This window comes from Artibeus jamaicensis, unplaced genomic scaffold (assembly GCF_021234435.1).
Source record: "Artibeus jamaicensis isolate MK-2021 breed Jamaican fruit bat unplaced genomic scaffold, CSHL_Jam_final contig_685, whole genome shotgun sequence".
Taxonomy (NCBI): Eukaryota; Metazoa; Chordata; class Mammalia; order Chiroptera; family Phyllostomidae; genus Artibeus; species Artibeus jamaicensis.
Genome location: NW_026521924.1, coordinates 35,639,948 through 35,657,279, shown reverse-complemented (window position 1 = coordinate 35,657,279; position 17,332 = coordinate 35,639,948). Strand labels below are relative to the sequence as shown.

The 17,332-nt window shown below is 63.0% G+C and overlaps 2 protein-coding genes across 3 annotated transcripts; one reads left to right on the top strand and one right to left on the bottom strand.

Moving 5' to 3' along the window:
- The first annotated feature begins 553 nt into the window (after positions 1–553).
- CABLES2 (Cdk5 and Abl enzyme substrate 2) lies at positions 554–10,715 on the top strand. Of its 2 annotated transcripts, XM_053671244.1 has the most exons (12): positions 554–1,030; positions 1,727–1,823; positions 4,349–4,420; positions 4,505–4,597; positions 5,620–5,697; positions 6,294–6,402; positions 6,742–6,907; positions 7,194–7,297; positions 7,618–7,724; positions 8,230–8,434; positions 8,614–8,755; positions 9,454–10,715. In XM_053671244.1, exons 1-11 carry the CDS (start codon positions 574–576, stop codon positions 8,752–8,754), a joined length of 1,629 nt encoding a protein of 542 aa, XP_053527219.1. In that variant the 5' UTR covers positions 554–573; the 3' UTR covers position 8,755; positions 9,454–10,715. The 2 variants fall into 2 exon arrangements, with proteins under 2 accessions (XP_053527219.1, XP_037009425.2); XM_037153530.2 differs by lacking the exon at positions 1,727–1,823 and having other exon boundaries at positions 573–1,030; positions 8,614–10,715.
- A 120-nt stretch (positions 10,716–10,835) lies between these two features.
- On the bottom strand, positions 10,836–12,162 carry RPS21 (ribosomal protein S21). Its single transcript, XM_037153532.2, has 6 exons — positions 12,059–12,162; positions 11,794–11,856; positions 11,649–11,712; positions 11,416–11,487; positions 10,986–11,041; positions 10,836–10,896 (listed from the first exon to the last, which is right to left on the bottom strand). The coding sequence occupies exons 2-6, from the start codon at positions 11,841–11,843 to the stop codon at positions 10,887–10,889; spliced, it is 252 nt and encodes an 83-aa protein (XP_037009427.1). The 5' UTR covers positions 11,844–11,856; positions 12,059–12,162; the 3' UTR covers positions 10,836–10,886.
- Positions 12,163–17,332: the final 5,170 nt, after the last annotated feature.

The window sequence follows — 17,332 nt, the reverse complement described above, 5'->3', positions numbered from 1 at the left end:
CGCTCTGGCGTCAGAGGGGCGCGGGTGCAGGAGAAACTGAGGCTCAGCGCACTTTGCTGCGCCCCGCCCCGCCAGCCCTCCCAGACCCTCCTCTCCAGACCCGCCGTCTCTTCTTCAGTTAAGGAGGGAGCCCGGTGGCACCGCCGCGGTGCCGCACAGCCATTCCGGGAGCCTGGGGATCGTCGGCAAAGGTGGTAGTTTGCACACAGAAGGGCCCCGCACACGGCAGGTGCCGTGCGAGCTACGGGCTCTGCCCAGCACACACCCGGAGGGGAAGTGCGCTGGGGCCTAAAGACGCAGTCTCGACGCAGACAGATCCTGAAGGCCGCTGCCCAGCAAGAGCCCGGCTTCCGAGGCGGGGACTCGAACCGTGGGCCCGTCGTCGCTTGGCTCCCGGCCAGGCCCGGCAGAAACGCGGGCGAGCAGAGGACAGGCGCCGGCCCTCGGGCGCAGGCACAGCACCTCCGTGACCCAGGGGAGCCGCCCCCGAGCTCAGCGGCCCGCCCACGGCTCCATAATGACCAATTGCCGAGCGCGACCGAGGTATATTTGCATGAGGGCGCGCCCCGACCAATGAGCGGCTATCTCAGGCGCTTGCGCGCGGGTGGCGGCGGGCCGCCCGCGGGCTCAGTTAGAGGATGGCCGCGGCGGCGGCGGGTGGAGCCCCGGGCCCGTCCCCCGGCCCCGGCCCCGGCCCCGGCTCCGGCCCAGGTCATGCAGCCAGGGCCCCGCCGCAGGCGCTGCGGAGACGCGGGGACTCGCGGCGCCGACAGGCCGCGCTCTTCTTCCTCAACAACATCTCCCTGGACGGGCGGCCCCCAAACCTGGGCCCGGTCGGCGAGAAGCCACCGCCACCGCCGCCGCCGCCCGTCGAGGCCCGCGAGCCGCCGGCGCCGCCGCCGCCCCTGGGGCCCGAGACCGCGCCCCCCGCCCCGCCCGGCCCTCCCGGAACCGGGAGCAGGGCCTCGGCGTCCCAGGGCCTGCTCAGCCCCGCGCCCGCCGGCCTTGGCCTGGACCCGCAGCGCCACAGGTGAGTGAGACGGCCGGGGTCGCGGGACCCGGTGTCTTGGGGCCGACAGTCCGGGGTGAGGCCTGAGGCCCCCTACACAGGATTTGGGGAGCGGGGTCATCCGGGGTCCCCCGCCCATGATGCCAGGTTGGGGTGCAAGAGGTGACCCTGACCTTCTGTGAGCCCCAGGCACAGGATTGGGATATCAGGGCCGGGCCTTCGGGGGCTCAGCCAACCCCTGGACATGGTGTTGGGATTTCCTCGTACCCTATCAGTCCCCAGGCACTGGGGTCATGGCCCTTAATCCTGCCCGCGGCAGACCATGAGGTCACGGTCCACTCAACCTTGCCAGTGCCCTGAATGTGGGTTTGCTCTGCACTGTCAGCCCCCAGACCCAGGGGCAGTTCTGGGACACCCCTCCCAGCCCACCTCTCCCAGTGCCTGGACGGAGGACACAGGCTCCCAGGTGCCTCTCTGTGTCCCCTGCACTCTCTGCTCTGAGCGACCCCCCCTTGGACCAGGGGCTCTCTGCACGGGGAGGACAACTGGCCTCAGAGTCTCCTGCAGACCATCACCCCCCTGTACCAAGGCTGCCCTGGCACTGGTCACCCGTCACTTCTGTGCTGCCCCCGTCCCCACAGTCCCCTCTGAGCTCTGTGTTTCCGACCCTGGCACATCCCAGCCTCAGTTACTCGTGGGCCCTGATTCCATCTCCAGGGACCCCGCGGCCATCCCGGAGCAGCCCCCACCTGAGCTCAGCCCCTGCAGTCTGTGCCCCTGCCTCCAGACCCTGCGGGGCCTGGGGGGCCCTAGGGTAAGCCTCGCCCACGGCCCCTTCTCCAGGGCTCCTGCCTGGCCTTCAGTCCACAGCACAGAGCTGCCGGGCAGTGGGCAGGCTCTGAGGCCCTGGAGTCCGAGGTGGCCTCTGACGTGGAGTCACCTGGGTGGCACTGGCATGGTCACCTCCAGCCCTGACCCTCGGGTTTCCTGGGGTCTTCTGGTTGGGTGGGCCACATCCACAGCATTCGCAGTTGCAGCTTGCGAGGTGTGAGTCCTGGGCAGGCCAGGCGTCATTTAGGGGTCTGTGGGCCAGACCCTGTGGACAAGACAGCCGCTGGCCCCTAGAGGTACACTGGTGGGAGGGCTCCGGAAGGGGGGCTGCGGGGAGTGCCTGGAGCCTTGAGTGCCACTGCTGGATTCTGAAGAGGGCTTGTGGCAGGCCCCAGCTCAGGGGAACTGAGACGGGGCGGGGCGGGGTCAGAGTCAGGTGCCCCAGAGGGCCCTTCCCCCTGCAGCCACAACACCCTGCGTCCCTGCACCCCCTGCCTTTCCCTCCTGCCTTCAAGTCCCTGTCTAGGTGCCCTTCCTGCCCTCAGGGCTGCACCTGCCCTTCAGGGGCCCCGCCCTTGTGTCTGGGGATCTCCACCCCAGCCCCAACCGACAACAGGGCGAAACAGCGCCTGTTTCTCTCTGCTGCCCAGGCCTAGGCAGAGAGTCGCTGCGGTGTGAGGGACAGCCAGCCTCAAAGAGGTGGCTGCCGGCTCCTGGCTTTAGACTTCAAGGATCCGTTGTTGTGTTTTAGGAATGGAGAGGATTCTGAGGTTCTTCCCCAGAGTCCGTGTCATGGAGTCGTGCTGGGGCCCAGGCTCTGGGAATATCCGTGAGAGGAACCCCAGCCCCACCACCCAGTGGCTCTGGGACCTCCAGCGGGTGGCACGGCTTCTCTGAGCCTGTTTTCTCCTCTGTGGGGTGGACTTGTGTTAAGCACTGCCTGCTTGGGGGCTATTGTGAGGCCAGGTGAACGTCCAGGGCTTAGTGGGGATGGCTGCAGCCAGGTGATGGGAGACTCTGGTCACAATCAGACTGTGTAGGGCTCAGCCATGGTGGGGAGCCTTTGAAACCCTCATTTCACTCCGAGGACTGCTAAGGCCATGTTCATTTTCAATTCAGCACTCAACACACACACACACACACACGAGCACACCGGTGTCTGGGCTGCCGACCGGGTCAGACCAGCCTCTCAGGAGCCCCCTGGCCCGCCCAATGCCATGTCACGGTGCTTCTGTCTCCTCCTCCCCCTCATCTCTCCTGGGAGTGGGCTGTGGACAGAGCCCTGTGTGGGGCAGCCTGCAGGGGTTTACAAGGTCACAAGTCCAGTTGGGGTGTGGGTGGGGCTGCTCACCCTCCAGGGGCTCCAGGGAGGGTTCAAAGTCATTGGCATCTCAAGGGCGCCTGATGTGGAAGAGCAGTCGCTTCAGTGGGGCCACCGACCTCAGGTGGTCTGACTCCAGGTCCAGCAGCACCTTCCCTGGCCCCTCACTCGCCGTGGGTGTCAGGAGCCCTGCTGGGCAGGGCATGTCCTCAGTGACAAGGGGAGGGCAGTCTCCCCAACACCACGGCAGCATCGCTGGGAGCGACGTCTCTGCCAGGCTGTAAGTGCGCCACCTCCGGAAGGAGCCCTGGCCCCAGCAGTGCAAGGGCGGCAGGCGGGAATCTGGGCCGCAGAGCCGCGTGCAGGGGCGTGGGGTCCCAGCTCCCCTCCCCAGCTCTGTGTCTCCCTGCCTGTCTATGAACAGAGGGTGGGAATACGGCTTCCCCGGTGGAGCTGTTGTGAGGATCAAGTATGTCCACAGAACATTCACGAGGACAGGAAGGCAGAGGAGAGTCCCAGGCAGAAGTCTGCCACGCCCGCACGGAGCAGCTTTTCCTCGGGGGCCCACAGAGGCTCCATCCCTGTCCAGCGGGCGCACCCGGCCCTGTGGGCTGGGGCCTGCAGGTGCTGCTCAGCTGTAGGGCCACACTACGGGGGCGGGAGGGCAGCACCCGCCCAGCATCTCCATCTCTGTGGGGACTGCGCTGGCCCAGCTCACACTCGATGCCCCAGGGGTGCACTTGCCAATTGGCACCACCTGGGAAATTGCCTGAGGAAATGAGCTGAGAAAGCCCCCGAGGCCACCCCTGGGGCCACTCCTGGGGCCTGGGAGCCACACCCTAGGGGCAGGACAGGCACAGACACAGACACCCGCAGAGGCGGTCCCCTCTCCACCAGACGGCTTCCTTTCCTGGTACGAGTCCTGACAGCCACTCCAGCTGGGCATCCTCACAGGGCAGGGCCGGCCTCGTGGCTCTCCACGACCCACCCAGGGACACGGGCATCTGCCCAGCAGACCTCCCCTGTTGCCCCTGGAGTGGGCAGCAAGTGCCCCTGCCCGCAGAGGCCGGGCTGTGCTCCTCTCGCCAGCGCCTGTCCTGGCCGGGCGTCCTGGCCAGGTGCTGCTGCAGCCCCAGCCCCGCATGGCCTGGGCCTCTGTGCTGAGCCCTCCTGTGTCTTCTTTGCAGGAGGCGGGTCGCCTCCCAGCGCTGTTCCCTTGAGTTCCTGGACGACACAGTGGGGTGTCCCTCAGTTCCAAGGTAAAGACCTCTGCGGCCCTGCACACCTGCCCCGGGGGCCAGAGAGGGTGTGGGGGGGACAGGTGACCTGTGTTTCTCCTGCAGAACCAAGCACATGCCCGGCTCCCCCAGACACAAGGGCCTGAAGAAGACCCACTTCATCAAGAACATGCGGCAGTACGACACCAGGAACAGCAGGTATGGCCGCTTGGGGCCGCCCGCCCTTGCCTCCCACGTTAACCCAGTGCCGGTCCATAGCAGCCCCCTGCCCGGCCGTCCCCAGAACCCCAGGGACAGCAGATGAGCACCGGCACGGAAGGAAGGGGTGTCAGTGCGGGCGGACGCATGCAGGACAGAGGGCTGGGTTCATCCGCACACGCAGAGGAGAGGCCAAACTAAAGCCCCAGCTCAGCAGTGTCCCCCAAGACAGGGCCAGCAGGTGGGGCCCCCAAACCCCAGGTCGCAGACGCTGAGCAAGGTCTCTCTTCTCGCCTGCTCCTGACACCCTGCCCTGCCAGCCCTGAGGCATCTGAGTGCCCCACCCTGACCCAAAGGGGCCCCACAGTGCACCCCTTGCCACTGAAGGGCATCCCTCAGGGGGCCAGATGGCTGCCAGCTGTCCCCCTTCCCAGCAATAGCCATGGTCAGACGGCCCTAGACCGCCCAGCGGCTGAGGGGCGGGCCCGGGGGATGTCTGACAGGTGGGCCAGCCTCAGTGGGCACTCAGTGGGCAGTCACCCCAGACATGAGGGTAGTCTGACTGTCATCCTCCCTGCCAGACCAGGGCCTCGCCGAGCAGAGCCGTTCCCAGACGGGCAAGGGCTGTTCCCTGCATTGCACACTCCCGTGCAGGGGCCCCTGGCAGCCACAGGGGCTCTTCCCGACACTCTTAGGCCCCGCTCCCCAGGATGGCTGAGGAGGGGCTCCCTGAACCCAGCAGCCCTGTGGGCACACACCTTTGCCATGTGTGCCCGCCAGTGCCCGACCCCGGGAACCAGAGTGCTGGCTTCCAGCCTCGGCCCTGCCGTGGGGGGCCAGGCAAGGCCCTCCCTGTGCAGCGTGTTACATGTGGGGACCAGTGAGAGCTGGGGCGGCCAGACCCACAGGCCCTGGCCTGCGAGTCCTGGTCACCTGGGGAGGTTGCCATCCCCCAAGGCTTTGTGGGGGGGACCCCGCCCTGGAGCCCCCACCGCTCCATTCTGACGGCACCCGCCCCGCAGGATCGTGCTGATCTGTGCCAAGCGCTCCCTGTGCGCAGCCTTCTCCGTCCTGCCCTATGGAGACGGCCTTCGGGTCAGGTGAGTGGCCGGGCGGCCGGGGCCGGGCTCAGCCGGGCTCTGGTAGGGCCCCCTCCAGGTCTTCGCGGCAGACCTGCCCATCTCCTGGTTCCTGGGAAGGGGTGTGACCTCCTGTTTGAGCTGCCTGAAGGTCAGTGCTGGGGTGCTCCTCTCCGCTGGGACACTGCTGTGTGTCCTTGTGACCTGGCCAGGTAGTTGTGTCCCGTGTGTGACCCAGGAAGAAGCGGCAGCCGCCAGTGGGGATGGCACCGGGGACCTGGTGTAGAAACCTCCTGCCCAGTGTGACTGCAGGGTATGGGGGACACCCCTGGAGCACAGCCATGGGCGAGGCTGTGGCTCAGGCTGCAGGGCCACATGGCTGCCACCAGTGCTTTAAAAGGAAGCACCTGGTCTAGGAAAGGGGCCACACCAGGCAGCTCTGACGACAGGTGTCCTCGCCCGAGTCCCAGCAATGGCAGTGCCACTGCTGCTCTCCAACTCCAGTGCTGTGGCACCTGCCCTCACGCCTGGGGGGCAGCCTGGGGGAGAGGGAGGCTCTGCCCCCCCCAAAGAGGGGCAGGGGGAGGCCCACAGCTCCCGTGTGCCCTGCGTTGCAGTGACCTGAGGGTGGACAGCCAGAAGCAAAGGCACCCATCTGGCGGCGTGTCTGTCTCTTCCGAGATGGTGTTTGAGCTGGAAGGTGTGGAGCTGGGAGCAGATGGAAAGGCAAGAGCCCACCGCGTGCACACAGCCTGGCGGGCGCGGGGCTCACGTCCCGGGGAGAATGAGCACGTGGCCGTGTGCTTCCCTCTCATCTCCTCCATGCAAGGGGCCGGCGGGAGTGAGCCGCCCACCCTGCGACAGCAGGCCCCTCGGCTCTGGGGTTCAGAGGGCACGGGCGGGTGGGGGTGGCATTCTAGAGTGTTCTTGTCACTGAGAAGGGTGATGGTCAGGTGAGCAGCGCCAGCTCCGGCCTGAGCTGGGTCACAGCAGGGGCGGGCCTTGGGGTGGCAGCAGCCGGGAGGGGGAGGGGCGGGACCCCCGCTGAAGTGCTCACCTCTCCAGGTCGTGTCTTACGCCAAGTTCCTGTACCCCACCAACGCCCTAGTCGCGCAGAAGACAGACGGCCACGGCCCACCGCCGCAGCCCCGGCCCAGCGTGCCCCGGGCGCTGCCAGCGTCCAGATATAAACCTGCCGCTGCCAAGCCAGCACCCGCTGGCACGGAGCTAGGTACCCTCGCCGGCGCTCAGGCGCCCCCCAGTGGCAGCAGAGCAGAGTCGCATTTGAACCCACAGCCCTTGGTGGAGATAGAGGGTGTGGCTTTTCAGGACAGACAGAACGGACACTGGGCAGAGCAGACACGCAGCCAGGCGGTGGGAGCAGTGTCCACAGACGGCTGGGGGCCGTCTTCCCTTCCTCCTACACTGGGAGCCCCCCCCCCAACCCCATGGGACCTGGCACGGGGGCTCCTGCCCCAGGGTCAGGGCACTGGGTCAGCGCTGCCTTCTGCCTGCAGGGAGTGACGCGGGGGACGCCCTCGAGTACAACCCCAACCTGCTGGACGACCCGCAGTGGCCCTGCGGGAAGCACAAGCGGGTCCTCATCTTCGCGTCCTACATGGTATGGTGAGCACAGACGCACACCTGCTCTGCCACGCCCCCAGCCCCAGGGCACCAGTGGCACCTTGCAGAGGGGCACGCGGGGCCGGAGAGCAGCGCCGGCCGCACTGCCCTGGGGTCAGCCCTCGCTCTCAGCCCGCTTCCGCCCTCCACCCGGGTCCCCACACACACCCTCAGCCCGCTGCCCTCCGTCCTGAGGGGTGTCACTCTCACAGACCTGGGGCCACTCCGAAGGCTCGGGGCCTCCACACTTGCTGGCCAGGCCAGTGGGAAGTGGCCTTGCAGTGGCCAGGCCCCAGCCTCCCACCCCCTGTGTTGCAGACGACAGTGATTGAGTATGTGAAGCCCTCCGACCTCAAGAAGGACATGAACGAGACTTTCCGGGAGAAGTTCCCACACGTCAGACTGACGCTGAGCAAAATCAGGAGGTAGGGGGCCGAGGCCACCCAGGAACACCCCCAAACTCACTCTGCTGCGTGCCGCCTGGGGCTCCTGTCCGCCTCTCTTCCTCGTTTCCTGTCCATCCCTGAGCCTGGCAGACTCGGGCCCCTCCCGACATCCGCCCAGCCCGTAACACCTGGGCATGCACGTGTGAGCGCACACCTGCACCTGCCCGTGCCCACTGAGCCCCCCCCCCACCAGCGCCGAGGCCCTGCAGCAAGCAGATGCTGGAGCTGTCAGCCGAGGCCGGGCTCCGGGCCACTGCCCTCTGCTGGGACCCCGCCCTGCCAGCTCTTCCTAACACCTACCCCGGCAGCCCCCGGGGCGCCATTTCAGCACTCCCATACCTCAGTGCCTTGTGGTGCTGTGCCCTTGTGGTACCTCCCTGCACAGCCACAGGACAGCAGGGACTCCGTCCTCTGCAGTGGCCCTTAGAGAAGAGGGCGGGACCACAGCTGTCCTGAGACTGCCCGACCCCGTGTAAACCCGCAGTTTGAAACGGGAGATGCGGAGCCTCTCTGAAGAGTGCAGCCTGGAGCCCGTGACCGTGTCCATGGCCTACGTGTACTTTGAGAAGCTGGTCCTGCAAGGCAAGCTCAACAAGCAGAACCGCAAGCTGTGCGCGGGCGCATGCGTGCTGCTGGCCGCCAAGATCAGCAGCGACCTCCGCAAGAACGAAGTGAAGCAGCTCATCGATGTGAGTGTGCATGCCCCCTGCTGGCCACACCCCCTGGGGGGGGGGGCGAGTCAGGTCCCCAGCTCGCATTTGAAGGCTGAGCACTGCCCCTGGGGGTGGTGGTCGTGCCCACTCCCCACCTGCTCAGATGGGAACCAGAGCAGGGGCCACACCGAACCCTTCTCTCTTCCTCAATACAGAAGTTAGAAGAAAGGTTTCGGTTCAACAGACGGGACCTAATCGGGTTCGAGTTCACGGTGCTCGTGGCCTTGGAACTTGCTCTCTATCTCCCCGAGAACCAGGTGTTACCTCATTACAGACGCCTCACACAGCAGTTCTAGGGTAGGATGCTGCAGAGACCACCCCTGGCGCCCACCCCACCCAGCGCACCCACACTGTGGGGCCCAGGGGCTGTGCCCAGGCCGGGAAGTGCACCCTGGTCCCGCTGCCTCCCGGCAAGGGCGCCCCAGCTCAGCCTTCGCACGCTTGCTTTCCTGGGGGCGTGGCTCTCGTTCTCAAGTGCAGGGCAGCGCAAGGAGGTGGCATTTCTGAGTGTCCCTATGCCCTTATGTGGACAGAACGTGGGACATGGGATTCCTCCCGGGCCTCAGGCTGCTCCTGCACCAGGACCTCAGATTTAACGTCACGGCCTCTGTCCCCATCAGCCTCACCTTCCACACGGGCCCCCTGCACTGGCCGGGCCACACAGCCTGGGTGGCCTGGTGCTGGACACACTGAGATCGCTGCAGCCACACAATCAAGCATTAATCCCATTTGGGGTCCTGGGTGAGAACAGTGCTGTGGACACGACCCCACCCTATGGCCTGGCTCCAGGCCAGCCCCTGCCCCCACGCAGAGCCTCGGGGTCAGGTCAAGCCAGCAAGAGCAGACTCTTGTTCCTCTTGACCAGCTGCACTCCTGGACCTCTGCTCTCCCACACATCAGGTCATGGCGGAGTCCTGGCGCCCAAGTGTCACGCACCCCAACAAGCCCTGGCACGTGTCCACCTCACACAGACACTGCCCTTCACCTCCCACCAGGAAAGCGCCACTGGCCTGTGACACTGGACCTTCAGATGACCAACTGCATGGCTGACTCCTGATCTTACTAAGCAAATACTGTGACAGAAAAGCAGCCTATTCGTCATCACGCAGGATCCTGCCTGTGGGGAGGGACTTTTTCTGGAAGGAACAGAGGCTGCTCAAACAAGGTGTGCGAGGCGTCCTGAAACCACACTTGACCCTCACGCGGGGAGAACACTAACCCTTCAGTCCTCACCTGCAGCACTGCCTCCTGCCCCCCAGGCCAACTCTCACTCCACAGGCTCCAGTGGGAGGTGCCTGTCACTCCCAAGCTGATCTGGGCCACACCAGCATGACCACATTCAGCTTTGCAGGCCTGTATCGTCCTTGCATGAGCTGTGACATCATCCCCAGCTCACTACCCAGCCCACAACACTAAGAACCAAGAACTGGCGAGTCAGCCTGTCTGGGAAACTGCCCGTGCCATCCAGCTGCTTGTCAGTGTGCCACAAACCTGTCACTGGGGGGCTCTGGGCCGGCCCCTACCCCGCACGCTTGCCAGTGCTCTCACAGAAAAGCCCACTGTGCTCATCACAACACCCAGCCACCAGCAACTCAGCCTGGACCCCCGCAGGGGGCACTGCCCACCACCCGCCCCCTGCAGGCCTGTTCCTTCTCTCACTCCTGGGAAAGGAATGGAGGACCAAGTCTGCATCTGCTGCCCGACCTGCCTCAGTCCACCTCCACCCATCCTGGACCCAAACTGAAGCAGAAGGAAGGTGGCGGCTGCTAGGCCTCAGGACAGCAGCCTGTCCGGCCCCCGTAGCATCTCAAGGACATGTCTGTGTTATAAGTACTGTCACCCTGGAAGTCCTGGTTTACAACTCAGCCTCAAGGGACCCACCATCCGGTGATTCCTGTACAGCTGTAGAACCGCTGACAAATGCCGTAACTTAAGTTTGCTTATTTATGTCGTAAGATCCAGTTGTTTGTCAATCTTGTCTATGACTTCCCCACTCGTGTTTGTAATGCTGAGCTGCCACTGTGTGGCGCTCAGGAATCCCTGCAGCAAAGCCAAGATTTCAGCCAAACCTCAGCCTGAACCCAGTCCCCTAGAACCAGCCCGGACTCCGAGGGATGTTGAGGGCCAGGTGCCCCTCTGTGGGCCCAGTAGCAGTTGTGGATTTTCAGTGGACGTTAAGCAACTATCTGACCTCAATACTGAGTCACGTCACAGTTGTTTGTGTTTGTGCTCTCAAGTAAAACGTGGTTTCACAGCACGCTTCAGAGCTCGTCTCCTTTCTGGGCTGGCCCACCCCCGTGGGCCACTCACGGCCCAGCATCAGCCCTGGCTCCGCAGAGCCTGAGGCCTGCCCACCAGCACACAGGGAACCGACACGGGAGTTTCACTGTTTATTTGTGGAAAATCTCACATCTGTGATGCTCTGCAGTCAGAAGTTCCTGAACAGAGGAAGAACAATAGTAAAGCCTCAGCTCTGGGGGAGCAGTCCCAGCCTCTGTGCCCCGCCCTCCCATGCACTCCCCCTTACTTTGAGACGATGCTGTCTGCCTTGGCCAGTCGGAGGATGGAGTCATCTGACTCGCCCTGGGGAAAAGCACACAGGCCATGTTTCCTGCTGCCCCCAGCTGGCCACATCCCCTTGCATGGCCACACAGCAGTAATGGGGTGGGGGGGGCTCTCCCAGCCTCACGCCTCGCCAGACAGGGGAGGCCTTGGAGACTGGGGAGGGGGAGAGCGTGGTAACTGGAAAACTCCAAAGTAAAGGCTGGCTGAGTTTTCCCAAGGCAGTCCTGTCTTTGAGCAACCTTCCGGCCCTCCCCAGGGTGGGCAGTGAGCACAACCCAGTCCCGCAGGCTCAAACTATCCTTCCAACCAATGAGAAAAGGCAAGATACACCATTCCGCTCTCAAACGCTGGGGTAAGCCAAGCCCCCGGTGAGCCAAGCCCCAGACACTCACCATCCTGCGAATAGCCCCGCAGATAGCGTAGGTTTTAAACTGGCCGTTGAACCTGCCTGTCACCTTGTCAACCTATTGATGGAGAACGAGTGTCACACCAGGCAGGCACTCCAGCGCCTTTCGCTCTAAACCTGGGGTTTGGGAATTATCAACGCTAGCGCAAGCCCAGGCTTCGCTCCCCCGCTCCAGAGCTTTCTCCCTCACCCTGCAATCCCTAACGCTGCCCGGCTCACCTCGGCCACGTTCATCTGGATGGACGCGTGGTCCTTGGCACCGATGATGCGGTTGCTGGCGGAGCTGTGGGGAGAAACGTGTGAGCGGAAAGGGATGGGGTGAAGGCGGCTGGAAAAAAGTACCAGTGGCGGGGACGGCGCTCACCATTTCCGCGGCACGTACAGATCCACAAACTCGCCAGCGTCGTTCTGCATGTTGAGAGCGCACCTGCGGGGCCCCGCGCAGCGGGTGAGCGAGCACCAGGCGTGTCCGCGAGCCCGGCCCCCTACTGCAGTTCCCGCGCCTTGGCCTCGCCCGGACCCCGCACGCCTAGCCCCCGCCCTGACCCTCGCCCTGACCCCGCGTGCCTAGCCCCCGCCCTGACCCCCGCCTACAGTCCCCGCGAGCCAGCACCGGCAACGCGGCCTACCTGCTGCCACCGCCACGAGCACGTCTGGGAAAAGAGAGAGCAGCCTCCCCCGGCAGCGATATTGGTGGAAAAGGCGGGGCCTCGGTGAGTGCTTCCGGGTCCCGGCGTGCCGCTGCGAGTCTGCGCAGCGCCTGGCCGGGCGCCCTAGGGTACTTCCGCTTCCGGTAGGCGGGCGGAATTGGAACCTGGGGCGTCCGGAGGCTCGTAGGGTTCTATGGGCCAGCTTGGGTTGGCCCTGAGGTCCCGTAGGACTGCGCGGGCTCCGGGCTTGCGGCCGCTCTGCCTGAAAACCAGCTGAAGTCCCCGCCACCCGTGCAGTGAGAGATCTCGCGGTCCCGGCTCCCACCGAGAGCCTGCGGCGGCGAGGACGGCGCTCACGGGCGGCCAGAGCGTGACCGAGCTGCGTGGTCATCCGTTGGAATGCGCGAGCAGTCCGGGTACGGACCCCGCGGAAGTAGCCGAGGAGGAACGCTTCTGGGTGTAGTGGAAGATGAGAACAGACGGTGGACAGAACCAGGCCGTGCGTGGGCCAGGGACTCAGGAGGGACGCCGCAGGGCTGTGCCAGGTCCCGCGTCCGCTGTCCTGGGACGTAGGGGCCGATCCCTCCGAGACTCGAGTCCCGAGCGAGCAGGCAGCTTGGTGGCAGAACCAGGTCAAACCCAAGCCCCTGCGCTGCTCCGCTGACCGCTCTCCAAGGACCGCTTCTACCACCTCTCGCATCACCCCGCTCCAGTCCTTAAGAGCCCTAGTGGACAAAAGCCTGTGCCAGCCCCCTCCTGGGGCCAAGAAGCATTAATAAAAAACAACAGAAAACCCCCAGACTGCAGAGGCGACTTCCCGAGTCCCTGCCCCACATTCCTGTGAGCGCACAGGGCCATCCTCCGCTGAAAGGTCCGCTTGGTGCTTCATCTCCCAGACAACACACCTCTTGAGGGCGGGCTTGAGACCACGTATTCTACCGCCCCTCTAGGGGCTGCTCTGGGCTGAGCCGGCCAGAAACCCCCTGCTTGCCCTTTGTCAGCCCCCCCGTGACTCCCCACACCCAGGTCCCTGGTTGCACAGTCCGGGGCTGCCCGTGGCTGCTTGTTCCTCTTGTGGGATAGGATGTGTCAGTGACGCTGGTCAGCCTGATCAGAGCCTCATAGTGGCTCTGGGAGGATTTAACTACATCTGAAAACCAGCGCTGGTGCGGGCAGTGTCCACCGTCGCTCCAAACGGGGCTCCAGCCTCTGGGCATCAAGAGTGAGCACTCTGAGCCTGAGTCTTCCAAGACACCCCTCCAGCACTTGGGGCAGCCCTGAGATTGAGTGCTCTGCCCCCCCAGCATGTGCACAGATGTGACATGTGCAGACATGATTTGTTTGTGGGTGGGGATCTGCACAGCTGGCCTGCCTGTGGGTGAGCCCAGCTGGGCCAGTGATGCGAGCTTCTCACCGGAGCTGGAAGGCAAGAGACGGGCAGCTGGAGCGCCAGAGGCAGGGAGAGACCCGCAGGTGGCCTCCCTGAAGTGGGGAGCAGAGAGCCCTCACATACAGGGTCAAGTGATTTTTGACAAGGGTGTCAAGACCATGGGGAAAAGGACCATCTCTGCAACAAACGGGGCTAGGAAAAGACCTAAATGCAAGACCTCAATCTCTTAATGAGAAAACTAAGGCACAAGCTTCATGACACTGGACTTGGAAATGACTTCTTAGGTATGATACCAAAGGCACAGGCAACAACAAAAAAGACAATTGAACTTGATTAAAAATTTTTTCATTTGTATATCAAAAATCAACAGTAAGCCCTGGCTGCTGTTGGCTCCATGGATTGAGTACCAGCCTGAGAACCCAGCACGGGTTTGAGTCCTGGTCAGGGCACACGCCTGAATTGTGGGCCAGGTCCCCAGTGGGGGGAGAGCAAAAGGCAACCAATCAATGTATCACTTGCACATTGATGCTTCTCTCCCTCTCTCCATTCTTTCCCCTCTCTCTAAAAAGTAAATACATTTTCAAAAGTTTTAGTAAAAAAAGCAAAACACATAGTGGGATAAAAATATTTTTAAAATCAGCCCTGGCTGGTGTAGCTCAGTGGATTGAGCGTGGGCCTGTGAGCCAGAGCATTGCAGTTCGATTCCCAGTCAGGGCACATGCCTAGGTTGCAGGCCAGTTCCCAGCAGGGGACACACGAGGCAACCATACGTTGATATTTCTCTCCCTATCTCCTTCCCTTCCCCTCTAAAGATAAATAAAGTCTTTTAAAAAATGCTTTTAATTTAAAAATATATATTTAAAAAATCACACATCTGATAACAGGTTAATATGCAGAATATATAGAGAACTCCTAAAACAAAACAAAAAAGCAACCTGATTCAAAAAGCGACTTGAGTAAACGCTTTACCGAAGAAGATTAATGACCAGTGAGTGCACTTAAAGACACTTGACATCACCGGTCGCCAGGGAAATGCAAATCAAAGCTCGAGGTACCACCACCCCTGTTAGAATGGACACTATGAACACACACACAGAGAAAATAAGTGTTGGTGAGGATGTGGAGAAATAAAGCCCTGCTGTGCTGTCAGAAACAATGTAAAGTGGGGCAGCCGCTGTAGGAGATAGGATGGAGGTTCCTCAAAAAATTAAAGTTACCATGTGATCTGGCTATTCTGCTCCTGGGTACACACCCAAAAGAATTGAAAGCCAGGACATGCAGAGAAATTTGCACATCTGTGTTCACAGAAGCCAACACACAAACACACCTGAGTACCCATCAGCCAATGGGCAGATAAGCAGATGTGGTAAGCACATTAAGTGGAATATTACTCAGCACAAAAAAGGAAGAAAACCGTGACCTGAGCACACGCACAGGCCTTGGAGACTTTACATTCAGTGGCATGACCCCGGCACAAAAAGACAAACCTGCATGATTCTGCGTAGATGATGTACTTAAAAGTCATCAAAATCAAAGAGCAGAATGGTAGGTGCCAGTACGGGGGGCGGTGAGTGTTTCAGGGGGACAGGGGGTCAGTTTTACAAGATGGAAGAGCTCTGCCGATGGATGGAGGTGCTGGGGGTGCAGCATCAGTGCACTGAGTATCCCCGAGCTGTGAACCTGATGTCATATAAATCCTTTACCAGAACAAGAAACTGTATAGGACACACAAAAGGCTTCGTGGTCTCCTCTCCCCGGGGCGGGGTCCCAAGGCCAAGTTCTTCAAAGGGAAACTGCCCCTAGTCCTGGGCCCTGAGGGTGGGACAAGCCCCCTTTGAGAAGCCCTGCTGTCCAAAGTTCAGGTCCCACGAACAAGGAGGAGCAAGGGGTCCCCTGATGGGAGTGGCGGGGGCCTCAGCAGCAGGGCCTCCTGGCAGGGAGGGAGTGGCAGACAGCCTGTGCTGTCCCCAGTGGCCACCACCTGACACCTGGAGCCACACCCGGCCCTGCACCCGGCCCTGCAGGGGGCCCAGGTCGAGGCTCACCTGCCTGCTCCCTGCCAGCCGAAGGGGGCTGAGCCACTGCCCTCAGCTCCAGGCCCCAGCCACTTGTCGGCAGGTTGGGAGGGTGTCAGAGGTCCGGCAGGATGAAGGGCGTGGGGGGCAGGAGCACCTGGCCCTGAAGACACTGTCCAGTGGAGCCCTTTTTGCCCCTCCCGGGCAGCCCAGGGCTCAGGACCGGCTGTTCCACAGGGCAGTTCCAGCAGGGTCCCCGATGCCCCCGTCCACTCCAGAGCACACCCTCTTTCTCTTCTGCCCACCCTCCACCCCAGCGTGCTCTGTGGGACCCGGACTGGGGACACCTGGTCAGGTTGACAGGCAGAGTTCCCACTCTCCCTCCGCCTTTTGGACCAGTTGTTTGCCGCCTCCTCCTGCCAGCTGTATGGTGAGGGCCGAGGTAACAGAGCCGTCCCACAGGGCTGGAGTCATCTGCGTTCAGTGGGTCAGCACATGCTGGGCTCAGAATTGGTGTGGCACTTGGTAGGCCCTCAGCCAGCACCATCACCACCAGCTTCCTGCTCATCACCACCACCATCCCCATCGTCATTGCCATCACCTCCATCATCATCACCATCATCACTGCCATCACCATGGCTGTGACCTATGGCCCATGGTCACACGGAAGACCTGAGTCCTGAGCTGGTGACCACAGGACCTGCACGGTAACCACCCCACCCTCCAGCAGGCCCCTGTTCGGGCTGCCTAGGCCCGAGGCAGTGGCCAGTAGCATTGGCTTGGTGGGTGTGGCCCCTGCTGCAGCCCCCACGCTCACCTCGCAGGCAGGCAGGAGGCTCACAGACCGTGCCCCTTGCAGATTTCCAGGGGCGGCTGCCCCCCAGATCTGCAGTGTATGGGCCGGGCAGGGCCGGGCCAGCCCTGGATGTACTGTGTGTGGGAAGGAGCAGCTCCTCACGGGGACGCTTCCTTCCAGGCCTGGGCGCTGGCCCAGGGTGAGCCGCCGGTCAGGGCCAGGGGACAAGCTCCCACCCACGCAGGCCGGGACAGGAGCTGGGGCCGCCTGCCTCCGGCCTGCCTTCCTTTCTCCTGGGAGGGGGGCTGCCTCTCAACAGAGCCTTGCCCCCAGGGCATCGTGGGGCGTGGGAGCCTGGAGACCAGGCTTCAGTGAACCGTCCACTCGGCAGGTCCTGGGACCACTGCCTCCCCATGGTTGTTGGGGACCATCCTCCGGCCGGACACAGGCAGTCACCGGCCCTCCCTGGGGGGTCAGGCCTGAGGCGAGTCTGGGGCCTGCCAGCTGCATTACTCACTGGTTGTCGGGCCTCAGGGAGAGCGGGAGCCCGGGGCCAGCGTCCTGTTCCGCTCTGTTTCATTAGTTCAAATGTTTTACTTCACTTTGTCCTTTTATCTTACTGTCTTCTTTATTGTGCTTCGTTGGATTTTTTCATTGCAATATGACCTACAGGTAACAGCACAGGCCCCCCCAGGTTTCACATCTGTGCCCAGCAGGCTGGCGGGCTCGCGGCTGACTTCATGGGCATTGGGTCAGGGGCGGGATGAGCTCCACTCAGCAGCCGGGAGGCTCCCGCAGACCCCTCCCAGGTCCCAGACGGACTAGGGGCCCAGCACCGGCCGTCCCCCTGCCTGGGCCACCTCCAGTGGAGAGACACGGTGAGGTGGGACGTGGCCAACCAGCCCATCTTCCAGCTGCACCCCTGCCGGGAGCAGGGTGGCTGCAGACGCCGAAGTCCAGCGACAGGAAAGGAGGCACTTCCGTCCCAGGAGCAGAGTCCAGCGGGCCTGTCACAGCGGACACAGCGAGGGCTCGCCTTACTGGCCAGAGGC